Here is a 22,239-nt window from a genome sequence, read left to right as displayed (position 1 = left end):
AGACGTCCGCATCCATTTCTATAGCTGCAATGTAATAGTGGTGTATTGAGGTGCAGTTGGGTAATTCCCGACTGAAGGCCCAGCTACCAAATGCCAAAGATGTCTTGTAAACCACATATCATCTGTTCTCCTTCATTTGTGGCAGCTGTGCCTCAGGGTGTAGAGACGGCCGTTTAGTAACCAGATGGTTGGCTGTTCGATCCCCGCTCTCCCCAAGTCATGTGTCATTGTGTCCTTGGGCAAGGCGCTTCACACACATTGCCTCCAGTGCTACTCACACTGGTGTATGGAAGGTGTGAATAAATGAAAGTGGTGGTCGGAGGGGACGTAGGCGCACGCTGGCTGCCACACTTCCTTCAGCCTGCCCCAGGGCAGCTGTGGCTACTTAAGTAGCTTACCGCCACCACAGTGTGAATGTGTGAGTGCATGAATAATGTATCCATACCATTGTAAAGCGTCTTTGAGTGTCTAGAAAAGCGCTATATAAATCTGAGGCATTATTATTATTTAATCTGGCCTGAATTTCAGAGTCGATCAATGAAAGACTAGCAATGCGATTTCTATGATGTCTATGTAAAACATCACCCACACACAAGAAAATTGTGGCAGACTGCCATGAAAAGTGTTGCTTTTTTTTAATCAAAGTTGTTTTGCACAGTTCTGCTGTGTGATTGCATTTCTGAAGTTATCCTACTATATAGACAGAGCAATGAAGAGGAAGTGTTACAGAGGTCATCTAAGCCTCCGCTGTCTGGACAAATACTAAATCAGAGACCCATCACAATTAAATGCTTCTTTCTGCATTTTACCTTGCCATGAAAGCACACAAGAGGATTTGAAACAAAAATAACATTTGAAATTAAGGTTTCACCTGTGTTTGTTCTTCATGATAGGGACTATTAAATTGGTTCCTGGACATAACTGGTAACCATGTATAATTCTACAGTCTTCATCAAAATTTGGGGACATTTTTGGATGACTAAAAGGCATATTTTAGATTCATTATTCATCTTAGTATAATATTAGTTTCATAGCTGAATAAGTATTTGCACTGATGTCCATTTTCTAAGCCTTTCAAATCTTCGATCATGACACACTAAAGGCAAGCACCTTAGCAAGGAATCAGGGAGAAAAGTGTTTGAGGACGAAGGCAAAATGGAGGAGACAAACAGAACAAGATGACTGAGTGGGTCGCAATGATGGGAAAGGTTGTGACTTGTGATTAGGGCACAGCCAAAGAAAGGATTCTAAAAGAAAAAGAACCGAGACAGGGAATGAGTCTAGCTGATCTGTTTCTATGGTAACTGCTGATGAGGTGCAGAGCAAAAAAAACTGCAGGTCATTTTGGCTTAGTTTGGATCCCTGTCACTGTCATCTACGTCACATACACAAAACAACTCTATATAGACAAGTGGTCAAATGTTTCTACTGAATTATTCTCTATATATAACTTCTTCTTTTTTTCATTTTGCCATTCACACAAAATAGAGACGGTTCTTCCCACCATAGAGCAATGTCCTGCACACATTTGTCCAGACACAGACTTTTATAAGTCCATTGTCATGGCTCATATTTTTCTCATCTCATATGTACAGAGGAGTGATGCAGGAGGAGGTAGAAATAATATTTGGTGAAAATGAGGCGAGCCTGTTCGAGCGCCTCATCTCACGCAGACCTCAATTTTTTTTCCTCCCCTAGCGATGACGTCATGTCATTGCCGCGCGTAATAAATGAGTCGCTTGCGTGGATAAATTACTAATATCACCACAAATGTCAACTTTATACTTCGTGTTTTAAGTGGGATTAAATTAAAGTTTAATCCCGTCTCCCGTGCGGACCTTGTAGATGTGTCAAGCATAAATAAAGATTTACTGCCCCCGCCCGTGCGGACGCTGCAGAGCGCATATTGGAATTTTGATGACGTACAGGTCGGATATATGCGACCTGGCCGTTTAGACTGCGGTCTCATTGCAAAATTTTGGATACGTATCCGATCTAAGACCACATATGAAATTGACCCAGGTCGGGTATAAAAAAAATCGGAATTGAGACGTTCAGACTGACGACGAAAGTCAGATACAGGTCGCATTTGGGCAAAAAAAAATCTGATCTGGGCCTAAAACAGATATTGACCAAACTCTATAGTATGGGTCACATACTGTATATATCCATCCATCCATTTTCTTAACCGCTTGTCCTCACAAGGGTTGCGGAGCCTATCCCAGCTGGCTACGGGCAGTAGGCCGTCCACCCTGAACTCGTTGCCAGCCAATTGCAGACACTGTATACAATAAAATGTTTTTTTTTCTACTACTACACAACTTCCATTGTACATTTAACATAAATAAAATGTACATTTGTCATCTTTGAAGGTTCAACATATTTCTCTCTTCCAAAAATAATGGCTGATTTCACATGCACGGCCGACTATATCCTCCGCAAGGGGAGATCTTACAGTTTACCTCTATAAATGTACTTTACTTTGCATGCCAATCTCATCTTTTGGACCCCAGACAGTCAATTTATGATTCTGCAATGTCAAGGACTGTGTCTGCTTCAACCGCCCTGATTTTAAAAGGAATTAAGGGAGGCGCTTCAATTGGCTGGGAATCGCCTGCGTTCCATTGTACGACATTATGAAAAGACTTATTCAATCCGCGCTAATCAATCAAAAGAAATAAAACTCCACCCATGCATTCAATTAGACTTTCACTGTGCATGAAAATAGGACCCTAAGAGTAAAAAAAAAAAATCTCTCTTTCATCACTTAAATATGTTTACCCTTAAGACATAACATTCTAATCTAAATTAAGGTCTTAGCTTTAGGACTATTTCTCCCTTCAATGCCAAAATCTTCCTAGATGTCTCCATTTCTCTGTAATAACAGCCTTTAATACTCTCCCCTAACACACAAACACACACAGGCAGGCACACTCATGCATAGGCAAGGGAATTGACTCAGACCTGAGGGCTGAGAGATTACGAGTGGGAGGCACATGGCAGAGTGGTCTAATAGAGTGTTCAGAGTGTATTATTGCCAGGAGGACCAGTGCTTCCTGTGCTCACAAGGGTGCGGTAGATCGGTCCTGCTGTATCTCAGTCCCTCCCTTGAGAGTGGAGGTTTTCAGGTAAAAGCCATCTTAAATACATCCACTCATTTCATTCGATGGCATAAACCGGGGGGTGTGATACCAAAAGTTCTTAGACATTTTCTCTATAACAAGTGAACAATAATTTATGTAAAAATGCAGCTTTTCTCTCCAGAATATACACCCGAATGTTTTTAATAGGTGTATTGTATAGTTTATACCAGTGTGTATAAGCCAGTGTGCTACATTAGCTTCTGATAACCAGAATATACATGGTGTTTGGTGAAGTTGTCAACCAGTGATGGAGACGGGTATTTTTGTTTGGTGAAGTGTCCATGTGCCACATACTCACAGCGTAGTAGACGAAATATAGTATAATAGTATAGTATGGGTGCTCGTAAAAAACACTTTAGTCATAACGCAGGGGTCTGTAAAATGGACTTGCCATTGGGCCAAGGGTATGTGGTGCAGATGCCGGCGAGCATGAGACAGCCCTACCGCCCCCTCAAAATAGGCTAAGTCAAGCGAGCAAAAAAATATGGGTGTGAATTTTCCCAATTGACTTCTGTTTTAATCTGAATATAAGGGAAACAAACACTTTTGTACCAGGAAAACTTAAGTTCTGTCAGTCCCATTGTTCAATGGTGTACAAAGCACAGCAAGAATGGTTGCCACAAATTTTAATAATTGACAAGTAACCAATTACTTCAACAATTAGTCAACTTTAGTCGATATGTAAATTGCACTTTATTGCTCCTGCAAGCAGTTCCTCTTACACAATCATGGAACACAATTACCACATCATTATTGTTTCTTAAATGTTTTGTTCATTTTTAATGCCCTGTACAGCTAAAGTTACATTTGTTTGAACACATATAATTATGACAGCAAAATTAGTTCTTAAGAGTTTAATTTAAGAGCTGATAACTAACACTGCTTTTAGGAATTCTATATTTACTTTTCTGTTAGTCACATGATACCTGGGTCTTTAGTGGTACCAGTCATTCAAACGAACAAGAAATTGAAGAAAATGTCTTATCACTTTATCCATGACTGTATAGCCGTCATTATCCAACTTAAAGGGCTAGTGTTAGGTGTTTAAGATATGTACAGACTCAAAATAAAGTAAAAATGAGAGTAAAAATATTAAATAAGCTTTGCAGTTTGCACCAGCATTCCTGACATGTTTTATGAAGTTTATACATAATAAAGCAGAAAAGGTAATATTCTGGCTTTTAATATTTTTAGCTGTCATAAGAGCAAGAAATATATGAAGCTACTCCAAAGCATTTCTGTTGTGCACTGCAACATCAACAACTACCTCCATGAATTTTGCAGTTCATAATTATGGTGGAAAAACACTCAATATGGTACAAAACAACTGTAGCCACTTAAGAACATCTCAGCAACCCCTGGTGTGGCAACAAGGTGCGATGTTAGACACAAGTGTTTGCACAACTGTCCCAAACTCCACAGCCCATCTTGAAATATTGATGTCACACTGAGATTGCAGATAGAGAATCAATTCTTAATGCAAAAAGGGGTCCTCTCAAATGACAGCACTAGTAATTTCAGCTAACTTAAAAGAACACAGAGATGTAATCAAAAGTGACACTGGCAATTCTGTTTTGAATAAAACAACATATGCCGTATATTCAATCATTTCTTACCTCTACAAACAGAAAACAGGGCACGATGGAGCTGCTGCTCTTCACACCTGGCTTCTCCTCCACTGCCATGCCTCTGCGCGTTTGATTTAGCCTCCCTTGTCTCAGCTCTCAACCTCCTGGTCCGGAAGCAAACAACATTAAGTTAGTCTAGCAACTATACTGGGGTCCAGTGGAAGCACATGCAGGACTCATCTTTCCTACATGCATGCTATTACACAGATCTTAAGTTTTGTATTACTTAATTATTTGAACACTTCACATTTCATTATTGTAATAAAAGTAAGCTCATTGTTTTGCAATGAGTGCTATCTGCATTATGCATTTAAAGTGGAAGTCAACCTAAAACAGTGTTTTAAGTGAATAAAATAAATCCACTATATATATATAAAGAAGAAGTGGGACTTTGAGAGGACTGAATAAAGCAGAAAAGAGTACAGGGAAATGCAGCGTAAGGTGAAAGTAGAAGTGGCAAAGGCCAAACAACGGGCATACGATGGAGGTTGGAGGGAGAGACTAATCTATACAGGTTGGCAAGTCAAAGAGACAGAGATGGGAAGGATGTGCAACAGGTTGGGGTAATAAAGGATATGGGTGGAAGTGTGTTGACAGATGCCAGTAGTGTGACGGGAAGATGGAAAAAGTACTTTGAAGAGTTGATGAATGAGGAAAATGAGAGAGAACGAAGAATAGAAGAGGTGACTATGGTGGACCAGGAAGTAGCAAAGATTAGTAAGGATAAAGTGAGAAGGGCATTGAAGAGGATGAAGAGTGGAAAGGCACTCGGTCCTGATGATATACATGTGGAGGTATGGAAGTGTCTAGGAGAGGTTTGCAATAGAATTTCTGACTGGGTTGTTCAACAGGATCTTAGATAGTGAGAAGATGCCTGAGGAATGGAGGAAAAGTGTGCTGGTGCCCATTTTTAAGAACATGGGAGACATGCAGAGTTGTGGCAACTACAGAGGAATAAAGCTGATGAGCCACACAATGAAGCTATGGGAAAGAGTAGTTGAAGCTAGACTGAGGGCAGAGGTTAACATTTGTGAGCAGCAGTATGGTTTCATGCCAAAAAGGTGTTCCACAGATGCAGTATTTGCTTTGAGGATGTTGATAGAGAAGTACAGAAAAGGTCAGAAGGAGCTGCATTGTGTCTTTGTAGACCTGGAGAAAGCTTATGACAGGGTGCCCAGAGAGGAACTGTGGTTTTGTAGGTGGGACTATATCAGGGATCAGCTCTGAGCCCCTTCTTGTTTGCTATTGTAATGGACAGAATGACAGACGAGGTTAGACAGGAATCTCCATGGACTATGATGTTTGCAGATAACATTGTGATCTGTAATGAGAGCAGGGAACAGGTGGAGGAGAGGCTAGAGGTGTGGAGGTTTGTCCTGGAAAGGAGGGGAATGAAGGTTAACCGTTGCAAGACGGAGTATATGTGTGTGAATGGGAGGGACCCAAGTGGAAGAGTGAGGTTACAGGGAGAAGAGACCAAGAAGGTGGAGGAGTTTAAGTATTTAGGGTCAACAGTCCAGAGCAATGGAGAGTGTGAAAAAGGAGTGAAGAAGCGTGTGTAGGCAGGCTGGAACGGGGGGAGAAAAGCATCAGGTGTGATGTGAGATAGAAGAGTTTCAGCTAAAATAAAAGGAAAAGTTTATAAAACTGTGGTGAGACCAGCGATGTTGTTTGGTCTGGAGACGGTGCCACTGAGGAAAAGACAGGAGGCAGAGCTGGAGGTGGCAGAGATGAAGATGCTGAGGTTCTCTTTGGGAGGGACCAGGATGGATAGAATCAGGAATGAGTACATCAGAAGGACAGCACATGTTAGAGGCTTTGGAGATAAATTCAGAAAGGCCAGACTGAGATGGTTTGGACATGTCCAGAGGAGAGATAGAGAGTATATTGGCAGAAGAATGCTGAGTTTCCAAATGCCAGGCAGGAGGTCTAGAGGAAGACCAAAGAGGAGGTATATGGATGTAGTTAAAGAGGACATGAAGCTAGTTGGTGTGAGAGCAGAGGATGCACACATACTACCAAATGAAAGATTGGACTCCATCTTTCATCAGAAAAAAAAGTTTGTTTCTACCTTATTCCGTTTTTCAGTAATCAACAATAGAAAATGGTTAGTTTCACCCAAATGCTCTGTTTTGAAACAAAAAACGGAGAAATCAAGCTTTTTGTGAAACGATATTATTTCATGCACTCTAGTGAATTTGACACCTTTTTTTTCCATGAATGATGCCACAAACACCTAAACAGTGCTTTACTTCTGTAAAACACTACCACCAACAATAAAAAAGTGTTTTTTGATAGCAAAATACGTTTATTTACATTCAACAGTGTAACAATTTGACAAACTATTTACAAATGTGTGCAACCGTGGTACTTTTTACAATTGTGTGGATGTTTCAAATACAGTTTTTCTTTTTGTAACACTCCCCTGCGTGCAAGGGAACGCAGCAGGATTTGCACAACAGATTTGTTTCACTGCGATTGCAGACGCTACACTTTTTTGCTGGCTTTTTTTCCCCGGGGAATAGCAAGTATATACTGCAGTGTGTGTTTGGCCATGTTGCTATCAAGTCTACTCTCAGGATTATGATACGGTGACGTTACGGTGGTGTTACGTCTGGCTTCCTCATGTCCTTCAGTTCCTATACCGGTTGATAAGAGATGTTCTGATACATCTTATCCGCTCCATTCATGGTGGCATCGTAGTCCATAACCAGTGTCTTCTCCGTGATCAGACTGTACCCACTCCTCCGATGAATATGCATTGGACTCGGGGCACTCTTCGTCGTCCGATTGAACGTCCGCCTGAGCGTGCTCGGTTGTGCTCCGCGTTTTCCGGCGTTAGCATCGCTAGCCGGTGAGGCTTTATGACGTGATCATAGCCGCCGCGTCAACGCTTCCAACTTCGGCGTCAACCTGGGAGTCACCATCATCATCATCGTCGTCATCAATGTGCTCTTTAGCATTGGTCGATGCTTTTCGTCTTTGAAAAAAATGCTCAAACGTGAGCTGCTTGCAACCGGTCGCCATTATGACTTCCTCAGCCATTTTCCCCTCAACACTCTAGCTCCACCTCACGTCTTCTACTGACGCCTACCCAATCTTGTCCAAAGAGAGTCATCGCTGCCATCTAGGGGCCAAAAATAGGCATTATACTAACTAGATCTGCTTGATACTTTCAGCACAGCTGGCCAAGGCTTTCCTCCACCCGTTTCCAAAAAAAAACAAAAAAAAAACTTGGTGAACGTCTTTTAACGTCTTTGGCGATCCTCCGTAGGTTTTTACTAAACGTCATTTAACGTTTTTGGCAGTAAAAGAGTTAAGAAAGAATTTATCATAAAATTGCAAATTTTTACTATTAATTTCTCAGAAATTGTAAATGATATACATATATTTTTAAGAGTTTTAAAGTTGCATTTTACAGTTTATTCCTTCAAATAACAGACACATATTTGTGAAATTAAGATTCATTTGTGAACAGATTTGAACAATATGTATGTCTAATGGGCAGCACGGTGGCTGACTGGTTAGCACGTCCGCCTCCCAGTGCTGAGGACGTGAGATCGAGTCCGGGCTTCGGCCTTCCTGGGTGGAGTTTGCATGTTCTCCCCGTGCTTGCATGGGTTTTCACCGGGTACTCCTCCCACATTCCAAAGTTGCATGGCAGGTTAATCAAACACTCCAAATTGTCCATAGGTGTGATTGTGAGTATGGTTGTTTGTCTCTGTGTGCCCTGTGATTGGCTGGCAACCAGTTCAGGGTGTACCCTGCCTACTGCCTGAAGCTGGGATAGGCTCCAGCACCCCCGCGACCCTTGTGAGGAAAAGCGGTCAAGAAAATGGATGGATGGATGGATGGATGTATGTCTAATGTGTTTTTTGGAAATTAATAGAAATATTGTGTGATTTCATGTTATTTTTACTTTAGCATATGAGACTATTTTTGAAAATTAAATGATATTAAAAAAAAGAGAAAAATAAATATCATTAAAATAAAGTAAACAGTGAAATGTTGTTATTTTAGGATTTTTTGTTTGTTTTTGTAGGCCATGGTGTTATTCTGTTACTGTCTGCCGCCAACCCCATGTGTGAATGACAACTTCCAAGTTTTTTATGCACGTTCAGTTCCACAATATTATGCCCAATGACAGTTTTTAGTACATTGTAGTTTGTATTTTCAGTTTGTACTTTATTTCTATTTGTAGTTGGACATGTCCAAGCACAAGACACTTTTTGTGGAAAAGTGAAGGCTTAGTAAATAGTCCAAAACAAGAGCTCACTGCAATGTCTTTGTTTTATTACCAATACACCAAGACTGTTAAATTGTACAACAATAAAGTCTGTCTGGTGTATGGAAGTTAAATTTGCATGTCTAAATTGGTCATTGGGCATTACATTTTGCAGATTTCATATATATCAATATATGAGATCCTTAAATGTGTATTTTTAACTGATAATGTGACACTAAAGAGATGAGACAGGTAATGAACAAATGGTCAACTACTTAGCGGCAATGGACATTGTTGTCAGTCTAAACTAAAATAATATTTCAAAACACTTAACATATAATTTAGGATTGGCTGCTACATCTGCCCAATAAAATTCATCAGTGTTTTAACTGGTCAAATCCATGCTTGTGATTGTATCTGCCATAATGGCTCCAATACAAGCACTTTCCTCTTTGACGCAGGTAAATAACTATGCATGTTGTACTTATTGATAGCTGCCCTAACCTGCTGAATAATCAGATCCAGTGTAATAGTAAAACAAACATGTCTACTAATTTAAAGGCACGTTGTGTAACACACCACATCATTTATATCAACATTAATAAGTATACTACAACAATCTTAATCTGAAACAGAATGAAGTGGAATAGCGAATGTGATTATGACCTTGGTTTTCATACATCTTTAGAAATTAGGATTAGAATTACTGTACACTTAATGAGTATTTTCATGTTTTGATTGTGATCTCAATGAAATGCCGTGTCTTGTCTAACTCTTTCAAATGTATACAATAAAGGAATCTCAAGCAGAGGTGAGTGGTTCTGTGCAGGAGAACTTTCAACTATTGAATGTCCTTTCACGAGTGGAAAGAAAAGCCTGAGGGATGAATAAGGCATGATTCCAAGCTTTTAGCAGTCCTTAGAACAATGCTATGTTCCAAGCAAGACTGCTTTTAGACAACTCATTTGGAATCAGCGTGTATGTGCATAGCATGCATGTGTGTGTAAATGGTTGTCAGGTGAGCAACCAGAAACTCAATGTGAAAAAAATAAAGAAAATAATCACTACCACCTACTTCACTTACTTCCATCACAATGACAACTTAATCTCTAAGAGAGAAACAAGTGGATAGGACTGGAGGAGCATTTAAAAAAATATATAATTGTGATGGTGAATGTAACGTTAGATTTCCTCCTCCTCTTGCTGAGGAGACGACTCAAAGAACATCTCTCTTGCAATTTGGGCCAAAGTACAAGGATGTGTTGGTGGCAGCAATTGTGTTTTGGGAAAAACTGCTTGGTGGCCAGAGATAAGTGGGAGAAGCTTTGATCATCTAAAAAAAAAAAGTGATGCTGAGTCGTGGGACACCTTGGCAGGGATGATCATTCCCAGATTGCCATACCTCGTGGACTTCTGGGCTGTCCTACACATCATGTGGTACAATTCTCTTTTCAACCGTTCTCAGTTTTGTTTTGCCTTTCATGTGCTTAGATCTCTTTCAAAATAAAGATGGTGCAAAAGAATTGTCCCCATATTTGCACATATGTAAAACTGTCATAACTATATTGTCCTGTATATACAGTTTTAGTCATGATTTGACATTCACAAATCATGGATATGAATGTCTTGTTAATTTTACACTTTGGTGAACTATTTATTTGTACTGTTGTTTTTCCGTTGTGGATTGATTGTACAATGGAAACCAGGGGTCTCCAAATCCGGTCATCCAGAGCCCCTATCAAGCCTCTTTTTCCATGTTCCCCCTCCCCCAACATACCCAAATCCAATGATGAGCTCAACAGCAACCTCTGCAGAAGCCTGATAACAATCCTGATCATTTGATTCAGGTGAGTTGGCGAAGGGAGACATGGAAAACAGGTTGGAAAAGGGCTCTCAAGAATCAGACTTGGAGACCCTGATGTAAACGAACAATGATTCCACACTAGGTCAAATTTATCCATGTAGGCTCAATAACACAAGTGGAGTGCTTTTTTCTGGGGGGACTACTTTTCAGAAGCAAAACATGAGCCATTCAAAAAGCCAACCACTTCAAACTATTACATGCACTAGCAAGCTTGTCATAACTGGAAACTGATGTAAAACCCATGTCGCTATACGGGGTTAATTTTGCGTTGCAATGGATTCAGTACCAACTTTACAAGATGTTTATCCCAAAGTCACCATCTCAATCCTGTGGAATTCTTGTGGACGATGCCTCTAAGCCAGGTTTGTGCCATAAAAACAACCAAGTAAGCAATTCTGCCATGAAGAGTGGTCAAATACTCAGCTACAATTATCAAAGAAGTGTGTTGGTAGCTTCAAAAAAGTCCCTGGACGAGGTGACACGTGTTAAAGAGAAAGTCAACCCCAAAAATTGTCTTTACACTAATATACACATCTTTACATTAATAACACGACATTCGATTGAAAATTTGTAGAATATGAATTAAGATGCTAAATAGTGTTGTTCCGATACTGTTTTTTAGCCTTCGATACCGATTCCGATACCCAGCTTTGCAGTATCGGCCGATGCCGATACCATATTGATACCTAAGGTTTTTTTTCTCAACATGAAAAAGCTGTGTTGCCATTGGTTCAGAGCATTCTAGGGCCAATGGGATATCTTAGCTTGGCATGCAGTGAACATGTCACACATCAGTGAATGTCGTGCATGAGCAAGACACAAGATGCTGCCTCCAAAGTCCTATATTAGCGTCAGAATTAATGCTATTGGCATGTTACTTGTTAGTACTCACCGATACCGATACCACTGATTTAATGCAGTTTTGGTGCCTCTGCCGATACTACTACAGGTATCGGTAGCACTAATGCTGAATTCACTCATTTTAATCTATCTCAGTGGGTGGCCATTTTGCCATTTGCTGTCGACCAATCACGGCTCACCTGCTTTCTGAGTTTGGTCATGTGACGTTTGCAAGCTGAATTGCAAGCCATAATTGGTCGTTACCTCAGCCCTGAGCAACTGTGACGTTATTTTCCGTCGTCAACAATTTTTAAAATGACCAACCCCTGAGATGCATAACAATGGGTGGATTTAGCATCTTAGTTCATATTACACAAACAGAATACAGTGTTTAGAATAGTGGGGCTACATACAACATATTAGTGTAAATATTAGAAAATGTTTGGGTTGACTTCCCTTATAAAGGTAATTTAACCAAATATTAATGGGGGGTGTATATTTCAGCCTGAGAATATAAAATAACTTTTAATTTGTGCCCCACTATTGTTTTTTAAAATGAATGAAGATCAGAATGTCATGTTTAGACTGTGAGGTCGCATATAACATATTATCGTCAAGAAATGTTTAAGGTTGACTTTCATTTTAAGGCTGACTAAAATGTCTTATTCATTATCTGATCATGTTAAGCCTTGCTTGTATCTATCTGTCCAAGTTCCAATTTGGTGAGGGGCTCTTCACAACACAGATTTTCCGAACATGTGCACATTCAATGTAAAGCTTTCCAGATGACTTGAATCTGATAATAGCAGGCGAAGTGGAAAGGGAAGTCTAACTAACCTGTCAACGGACAAAGTTGCTGGACACAACGAGACAGGAAAGAGCCAATCTATTAGCGTGGCTAAAATTGTGTTTTGAACGAAGCAAAGCAAGTACGCAAGCACACATTGTGGAGGGCAGGACATTAGTGTCCCGATGCTGCTCCAAGGACTCCGGTCAAAGCATAACGATGAGGGCAGCCATATGCCCTCTCTTCTGGCTCTGCAGTCCCATCATCATGCCCCAGGTCACACGTATGTCATTTGACCAAATACTGCCATAACAGCTCATGCTTGCTTTTTTTTATTTTTTATTATTACAACCTCGTCATACAGATCATCTTATTTTAAGCATAAATCCTCAATTGAGCAACTGTAACATGAGAGAAGATGCAGTGATGCAGCATAAAAGTGCCAAATGTGTCTGTCAGTCAGTCATTCTTCTGTTTCAGTGCACTTCATACCAAGCAATGCCACAACCTAAATATTCAAGAGAGTGGAGAAGAGCATGTGACCCCCCCCCGTACCTGCAGAATGCCTCCTTACATTATTGTGTGTTTATGATCAATTCAAACATTCTGCCTTTGCAAAGAGAAATGTCAATTTAACAAGGTTGTTGTTATTGTTAGTGTAGTTTTTAGTGGTATAGCACTGCACTGCATCATGTTACCCTATGAGTCAAATGATACATGATGCAGCTTTTCTGCTGGATCTCAGACTGTGCAAGTACTGAAAATATTGTTACTAGTACACACATGCATACAACAAACATAAGCAATGCACCTATAAAGTGAGCTAACAAATAATTTTGCTGTACCTTTATACCACTCAAACAAAAATGTAACACCCAAATAGGATGTACACTGCTGTACAATTGGGCATTGTTTGGAGAGTAGCAGAAAATACTGGCTAGCACAGTGACACTCCTCCCATCACATCATACACACCCACAGGCACACTCAAGAATCATAAGAAGGACCCGGCAACAAACAAATCCTCCACTTACTCACTTGAAGTGTTGAATATGCAAAATAGTGCCTTGCAAAGCACATGCAGATTCTGTCTCTCCAGCACCGGAGGCATAATGCTGTTAAGAGGGAATCCTGCCATCCATCCATGTGCTTATCCCCCCCCCCCCTTCTTACCTCGGGTACCTCGTTGCTGGGCTGATGGTTGCCGTGGCGCCGGATTCCTATGCAGTGACCATGCCTGATCAGATGTTGATGATGTAAAAGTGCTGTGACAAATCTCTCGCCACGTCCTCTGCTTCTTGCCCTCTGCTAGTCCACCGCTCCTCAGACAGCCAGATGAAGAGAAAGAGGCGTGCGGCAGCCTCCCGATCCTTGCACGTTCTCACTCACGAAGTCCACACACGCATCATCCTTTTAATAAGCTTGCCCCAAACACCAGCGATGACTAATGACTTAAGTGGCTGAAATAACCTCCTGTGCAATATTTGGTCTGATGCGGCTAGACAGCACATAGAGAAGGAGAGAAGAGGAAAGCATGTCTGTGAAGGAGTAAGAGTGTGGATGCATGGATGTGAAACAGTGAGAGAGAGAACGTGCGAGGGAGGGAATACATTATATGTGTCAGCTCATTTGTATTCAGAGCTTGTGTTCCCTCTCTACTCCTCTTGTCTTCCACTGTCCAGCTCTCCTCGCTCTGCCTTTTCTCTCCTCCTCCCGTCGCTCTTACTTTCTTTCCCCTGCCTCTTGGTGAATGTCGTGAGAAACCGAGAGGACGTGAACCTGTCTAAAACATCAGTGCCAAGTAGGAGGGATGCTGCAGACTAGGGAAGACTTGGGTAAATTAAAAAAAAGATTTATTTATTTATTTATAGGTGCGCTGCTGCTTGCCTCTCGCGAAGCTCATGCTGGATGTGGGTTACTGATATAGGCAGGCAGCCAGGTCCACCTTTCAGGATGTTTTTTTTTGTTACTTTTTTATTAATATTTTTTTACGATTATTTCCTGTTATCTCATACCTTGGGCCATCACAAGTTGATATGAGCCACCCCCAACTCGGGGCCGTCTGGTCATAGGGGCCAAAAAACACCCCATTTGGGAAAAGCTTCTGGCGAAATTGTTGATTCTCAGGTCCAAAGCAGCACAATCCCAGCAATTTTTAGGACTTTGCACTAGCATCACATTTCCATCGTATGGTTCAGTTACTTATGAGCACATTCCTACACAATTAATGACATTCCAACATCCAGCACTTGGACAAAAAAAGCAAGCATCTATATACCAGAGCAAATAGGTAAATGTCTTTCAATATTGCATTAATTAACTCTTTGACTGCCAGACGTTTTCAGAAAAGGGATGCCGTGGGTGCCAGCCGATTTAAGCATTTTGACTGATCTTTCAAGGTCCACAGAAAATGTTGTGTTTGGACTATGGAAACACACATACGTACTACCAAATGAAAGATTAGACTCTCATCTTTCATCAGAAAAAAAAGTTTGTTTCTACCTTATTCCGTTTTTCAGTAATCAACAAACTAAATACGGAGAAATCAAGCTTTTTGTGAAACGATATTATTTCATGCACTCTAGTGAATTTGACACCTTTTTTTCCATGAATGATGCCACAAACACCTAAACAGTGCTTTACTTCTGTAAAACACTACCACCAACAATGAAAAAGTGTTTTTTGATAGCAAAATACGTTTATTTACATTCAACAGTGTAACAATTTGACAAAACAATTTCGCAAACTATTGACAAATGTGTGCAACTGTGGTACTATTTACAATTGTGTGGATGTTTCAAATACAGTTTTTCTTTTTGTAACACTCCCCTGCGTGCAAGGGAACGCAGCAGGATTTGCACAACAGATTTGTTTCACTGCGATTGCAGACGCTACACTTTTTTGCTGGCTTTTTTTTCCTGGTGAATAGCAAGTATATACTGCAGTGTGTGTTTGGCCATGTTGCTATCAAGTCTACTCTCAGGATTATGATACGGTGACGTTACGGTGGTGTTACGTCTGGCTTCCTCATGTCCTTCAGTTCCTATACCGGTTGATAAGAGATGTTCTGATCCATCTTATCCGCTCCATTCATGGTGGCATCGTAGTCCATAACCAGTGTCTTCTCCGTGATCAGACTGTGTACCCCCTCCTTCGATGAATATGCATTGGACTCGGGGCACTCTTCGTCGTCCGATTGAACGTCCGCCTGAGCAGAAGTGCTCGGTTGTGCTCCGCGCTTTCCGGCGTTAGCATCGCTAGCCGGTGAGGCTTTATGACGTGATCATAGCCGCCGTGTCAACGCTTCCAACTTCGGCGTCAACCTCGGAGTCACCATCATCATCATCGTCGTCATCAATGTGCTCTTTAGCATTGGTCGATGCGTTTCGTCTTTGAAAAAAATGCTCAAGCGTGAGCTGCTTGCAACTGGTCGCCATTTTCGCTTCCTCAGCCATTCTCCCCTCAACACTCTAGCTCCGCCTCACGTCTTCTACTGACGCCTACCCAATCTTGTCCAAAGAGAGTCATCGCTGCCATCTAGTGCCCAAAAATAGGCATTATACTAACTAGATCTGCTTGATACTTTCAGCACAGCTGGCCAAGGCTTTCCTCCACCAGTTTCCCAAAAAAAACAAAAAAACTTGGTGAACGTCTTTTAACGTCTTTGGCGCTCCTCCGTAGGATTTTACTAAACGTTATTTAACGTTTTTTGCAGTCAAAGAGTTAATAAGCCTACCAATATTTTTGCTACCTCTTAATGCTATAATGGTGTATTTTGCGTGTTTGTTCATGCAACACGCCTTCCTGCTAGATGCATCTGTGATTGACTGATGAGCGTGTCCAGAAGTTAACATTACTTATGCTGATTAATGAAAAATCTTAAAGAGATGTTAACATTAAATAAATAACACACATACTGTTGTTAGTTCTTATATTTGACGCAAATAAAATGGTTTTCAGACTTTTTGACATGCAATGTAAGGATGCTAAAATAGATTAGCTTTTGGTCTCATATACAGTATACACAAGCACAAAACAGCATAGAACAACTTTGGAGTGAACGAGGTTGTTTTTGCTGTAATATCCTATTTTTGCGAATCCGATCAATGATGTCATAGATTGATCGGGCAAATTATGACATTACAGCCGATCACCGTATATATATACATATATATATATGTATATACAGTGTTCCCTGGTTTCTCGAGGGTTCATCTTTCGCGGCTTCGCTGTTTCGCGGATTTTTACAGCATGCTTTTTGTTTTTGTTTTTACAGTGTGTGCAGCCTGCCACCCGCTCCATGGTTCACGCAGACCCGCGCCTGCCACAACGCTCGAGTGGAGTATCGGGGGCACCGGGGCGATGCGGTCCCGCGGTCAAAATGGGTTATCTATCTTCATTATTAAAATTAAGATTGTTCAACCATGCAGTCATGCTCGGCTAAGTGCGTCATGCGTCCACCACCCACTCCACCATTCACGCGGGCCCACCGGCCACGAGAGCTCGAGTGGAGTTTCAGGGGCACCGCGGCAATGCGGTCCCAGTCAAAATAGGTTTACGTGTCCTGCCTCGTATCATTAAAATTAAGAGATAAAGGGCCGACAAAAGACGGATTTTCACCCAGGATGGGAACTACCGCCGGCTACCGCCTTTTTAAAAATCCTCGGTGTCCTGGAGGTCTTTGGTCAGCTGTATCCCCCCAGCCTTACGTCCTACCGAGGACATACAGGCATCCCCGGATTCTTTCCAACGGTGTATGGCCCGTCGCCTTAACGACCTGGAGATAGAGGCCCGACAGTTTCCCAATTTCATGCCCTGGAACGCTCGTGCGTCCGCCACCGCCCTATTGCTCAACCCTAGATCACACTGCATGCGTGTGTATTGCGGATCCGCTCCACCAAATTGTTTCCATTTCCAGCTTGTTCATATTACACTGGCTGCGTATGCGCTGCGGAACGACTGCCGACCTGCTTGTCGTACCGAGACCGCCAGACCCGACAATGCGCCTCAATTGACCCTCCCGGTCAAAATAGATTTTTCAGCCTCGTATCATCATCATCTAAATTAAGAGTGTCATTTCTAACCACTGTTTTTTATTATCATTTGTATTTCTTTTTTTAGGAAAACATACCGGACGGAAAAAAATTATCAATCGCCATTATATTTTTGTTTCTCAAATACCTGTTTTGGATATTAGATATTGGAGCCTCGACCGCGCCCTCGGCCTCGTTCTTCACACGTGAAATCCTGTGCGAGTGGGTGACGTCAGTACGCTGGTGCACGTTGCGTTCAAGTGCGCCATGGTAAATTGTGAATTTTGAAAGATGTGCTTCAGAACCGAAATATATTTTGGTTGATTTTACGTGAATTGGTGCTCGGAAGTACCGACCCAAATCGATCCATACCACAAAAAGTACCGTCTTCAGTAGCCTATCCCTACATCCGATCCCAGTTTGTTGAAAGAAGTTACTTGATCTTCCTTTCCTCTAAAGTACTGCCGTCTTTCATACAGTATCTACATGCAGGCACATCAGTTGCGTTACAGGTGAACTCTTCGTCTGTGATACCCGAGGGGGTACTAAATCAATCAGGAGGCTAACCTCAAGTGTGTCTGCTCTCCTCTCTGTTTGTAGCTCCTGCCTTGCTATATTATAAATAGTAAATGACTTCAGAGACAGTAATAGCCACTAGCCAACCAACATTATATTTGATGAAACAGTGCATTAAGAAAGCAGACCGATGGAATTAAGAAAGGACATTTAACATTTGTTTGGCAACATTTACGTTTACTATTTACAACATTATTATGCTGATTTGTGGCTGCCTAAATGTCATAATGTATTTAATTTAATAAACATAATGTAAACCTGAATGTTTCATATTTTTAGTGAAGCAAGTGTACAGTAGGCTATATATGTAAACAATAGCCTTTATTGTATAGAACACAAGAATGTCTAAATACATGGTAAACATTTACCAATACCAATATAGACATAAGGGGTGTTAAAAAAAATGGATTCTGCAAAATATCGCAATATTACAGCGCACAATTCTCGTATCGATTCAATATGCAGAAGAATCGATTTTTAAAGATCGATTTTTGATGGAAATATTCAACAAAATGTCTTTATAAGGGTTAGGGTTCACACTTTAAGCATGGAAGAATGTTATATTAATGCCTTAAAATTTTATTTCAATTCTGTTCAAACATGAAACAGATTGTAACCTGTTTGTTAAATACAGTGGCTCACAGTTATAAGCCTGAAGTACATTATCATACAAATCTTACAGTGTACGTGTACAAGTTTACTGATGAGTATTTTCTAAAGTTGAAAAAAAAAGTGTAGATTCGTATTGGGATTAATCGGTATTGAATCGAATCGTGACCTATGAATCGTGATACAGATCGAATCACAAGGTATTAGGCAATTCACACCCTTAATAGTCAACAATTAGGGAAAGCTCATTTTTATGATGGAAGATTGGGGCAAAAGAAAATTAATTGCAAGTAAAGAAAATTTAGAAGAAGAAAAAAACTTGACAGTGAAATATTAACAGAATAAATTTAGAATTTTAACAAGACAATCTTAAAATACACTCTAAAAACAGTTGGGTCAAAACTAACCCAATTATGGATAAAAAATTGACCGATCCAGTTTATGGGTCAATTTGACCCAACTTTCTGGGTTGTTTTATGTAAAATGGCCCAATTTTTTGACCTAAGTAAAGGATCTGATCAATATTTATGAGGTTGTTGTTGTTTTTTAACACTAAAAGACCCATTTCTTGACTCAAAGTCCATTTTTGACCCATAGTTTAGTTGTTTTTGACCCAACTGTTTTTAAGGTGTAAAATGCGATAGTTTGAGACCTGCAGACACTGTCTCTCCAAACAGACCGGGGTTATATCGTTGAATAATGTTAAACGATTTGTGGCTATTCACTGAATAAACCCACATCCATCCATAACATCCATCCATTTGCTTTACCACTTATTTTGTTCAGAAATAAACAAAGTGTAAATAGGAATCTACAAGCACATGTCATTAAGTTTTTATTGATAAACTGATTTTGGCTATTGTGGTTAAACCACTACCTCAACATGTTCTACTTCCCTCCTCCACTGCTGAGTGGAGTGGAACGTTGGCTGGCTAATATGTGTCTCTCTGGGATTGTCATGAAAGTAGATGAGATATGACTGCAGCATCGTGGAAATGAAAAAATCTGCCTGATATGGGGCTGTTATAGTTTACGGCACCTAGGGTGGCGGTCCCATGGGTCCCCCCTCCTTCCGGCCATTTACTCTGCTGTATTTCTCAATCCATCCCCCCATTGGATCCAAACATCGTTCTTATAGGATGAAAGTAGATGTGATGTGAAGCCAGAGACGCGAATATATAATGATGGAAATATGAGTCTTTCTGAGGTTTTGAATACAGTAGTATACATTTAACAAAAAAGAAACCAACTGGAATTAAATGCATGTATGAAGAAATTTGCTCAGCCGTGCACAACCACAAATCCAATAACAGTCACTTAAGTGCATTGCATACGCAAATAAAAACATTCACAGAAAACTTGATACAGATGGATGCTTTCCTTTACGGTTGCCGCATACTGCCACTGAACATGTCTGATTTAAATTATTCACATCATCGACTTGGTGTCAGTACAACATCAGATGAGCATTCATGCAAGATTGGGGTCAACGTAATAAATCTCCATTTGAGACAACAGTGCAAATCCTAAATTTACACTCGGCCTTCCTTTTGACCAATAGAATAATTTAAATTCTGGAGCATGAGCTAAAAAATAAAATAAAAAAGTAAAAAAACTGTTCAAAAGGTGAAAGGACTGTGCAGTTGTTGCGACATTTCCATACATGACCAATCCCAAGAGGTCACATCAGCACATGACTGCAATTTGCAATTGGAAGCCCATCAAATAAACCCACATTGCACCAACACACACATAAACCTTATTACTGTCGCATTGTGCCTGCACAACATACAACCCCCCAAGTCAATCCTTCCTGCCCACTATCATTATGCTGCAGGTTCCAGCTGTGGTCTGCACCAATTCATTAATCAGCCCCACAACAAAAGAAACACATTCCTACACTATCCTGTGTCTATTTCTCGGTCAACCTTGAGCCAATTCGAAATCATGTGTATAGATCTGATTTTCCAGTTTATTTCCTTATTATCCATAAAAAGGATGTTTTCTCCAGAAGTGTGCGCGACAATGAATTTTCAACCTTCTGCAATCGTCAACAGTCAGGCCACCCTTCCATCATCGTCAATATCTCAAGATGAACGGCTTTGTAATCATCACTCCATCATTCAGCATTACCTCAGCAAAAATCAGGGTTGATCATTGATGGACCTTCCATCAATATTGGCAAACTGACTGACTTTCGCCCATTAACATTAACGAGCTAATGGAACCAGCACCACTTAATTACAGACATGTGGAACTACTTGCACTAGGTGCTACTAACACCTGCCTGCCAGCATATTGCACAACACACCCTTCAAGTCATTGTTTGTGAAATAAAAAATAAATTTTCAAACATATTAAAAATAATCCAGGCAAGAACATATCCAAGTAAAATTCAGGGTTTATAAATTAGAATTGTGCAGAAGTAAGAGTTTATGTGCATTAAAGGCTACGTTCACACTGCAAGCAAATGCGACTCAGATCTGATTTTTTTTTTTGCCCAAATGCGACCTGTATCTGTCTTTTTATGTCAATCTGAACAGCTCAATTTCGATTTTTGATATCCGACCTGGGTGACTTTCATGTGTGGTCCTTGATCGGATACGTATCCGAATTTTTGCAATGCGACCGCAGTGTAAACGACCAGGTCACATACGTCTGACCGCGACTTTATCAAAAGTCCAATGTGCGCTCCGCGCAGGCATTAATAATAATATATGCTTGACGCATCTGTGAGGTCCACACGGCTCGGGAGACGTACGTGAATAAGCGAAGTGCGCATCTCGACTGCACGGTGCATTATGGGCAGCGGCATGGTGCATTGTGGGTAGGCTAAACTACCATACGGTAATTCATTGAAAATGAATTGATACAATGAAATGAGCTCTGATTTCATTCCAACTGCTGGAAAGTTGCTGTTTTTATTTAATGTATTTTAAACATGCATAGCATGTGGTTTACTGACTTCGGGGGTTGACTTGCAAGCTTTAATGTGTACAGTTACGCAAAGACTGTCACCACTCTAATCTCCGCCATTCAAATGACGGTTAGTTGGTAGCCTTGCTTTTTTTTTTTCACGCATGCGCAAACGTAATGCGCACTTCCCTTATTGGCAAAGTTGTTTTGAGTAAGAGTTGTGGCTTTATATTTGACTTTAATCCCACTTGAACCATGAAGTAGAAAGATGACATTTGTGGTGTTGATATTTATTCATCATTTATTATGTGCGACAATGACGTGACGTCATCGTTAGGGAGAAGAAGAAAAAAAGAGATCTCCGTGAGATGAGGCGCTCAAACAGGCTCACGTCATTTTCACAAAATATTATTTCTACCTCCTCCTGCATCATTTCTCTGTAGATATGAGATGGTAAAAATATGAGCCCCGACGACGGACTTATAAAAGTCTGTGGCCCTGAAACATTGGCCCATACTTTACTTCCGCAAACACAGCGTTGTGAGTGACCTTGTATGTTTTTCTGCGCATGCGGGTCACTTTGAGGACGCATTACGTCCACACAGCAGACAGACTGAG

General features: G+C 40.7%; 1 protein-coding gene across 3 annotated transcripts in view; it reads right to left on the bottom strand.

Annotated features, from left to right (window-relative positions):
- Positions 1-14,159, bottom strand: part of plppr2a (phospholipid phosphatase related 2a) — a 55,114-nt gene extending 40,955 nt beyond the window's left edge. The window contains exons 1-2 of one of the 3 annotated variants that reach the window (XM_077555894.1): positions 13,661-14,159; positions 4,760-4,875 (exon numbers count right to left, since the gene is read on the bottom strand). In XM_077555894.1, coding sequence (XP_077412020.1) covers positions 4,760-4,828 — 69 coding nt within the window. In that variant the 5' untranslated portion in view covers positions 4,829-4,875; positions 13,661-14,159. The remainder of the gene's footprint in view (positions 1-4,759; positions 4,876-13,660) is intronic. The other 2 variants (XM_077555895.1, XM_077555896.1) reach the window with 2 other exon arrangements.
- Positions 14,160-22,239: the final 8,080 nt, after the last annotated feature.

The sequence above is a fragment of the Vanacampus margaritifer genome, chromosome 2 (genome assembly GCF_051991255.1).
Source record: "Vanacampus margaritifer isolate UIUO_Vmar chromosome 2, RoL_Vmar_1.0, whole genome shotgun sequence".
Taxonomy (NCBI): Eukaryota; Metazoa; Chordata; class Actinopteri; order Syngnathiformes; family Syngnathidae; genus Vanacampus; species Vanacampus margaritifer.
The sequence above is the reverse complement of the archived record's forward strand: the minus strand, read 5'-3'. Positions and strand labels throughout refer to the sequence as shown.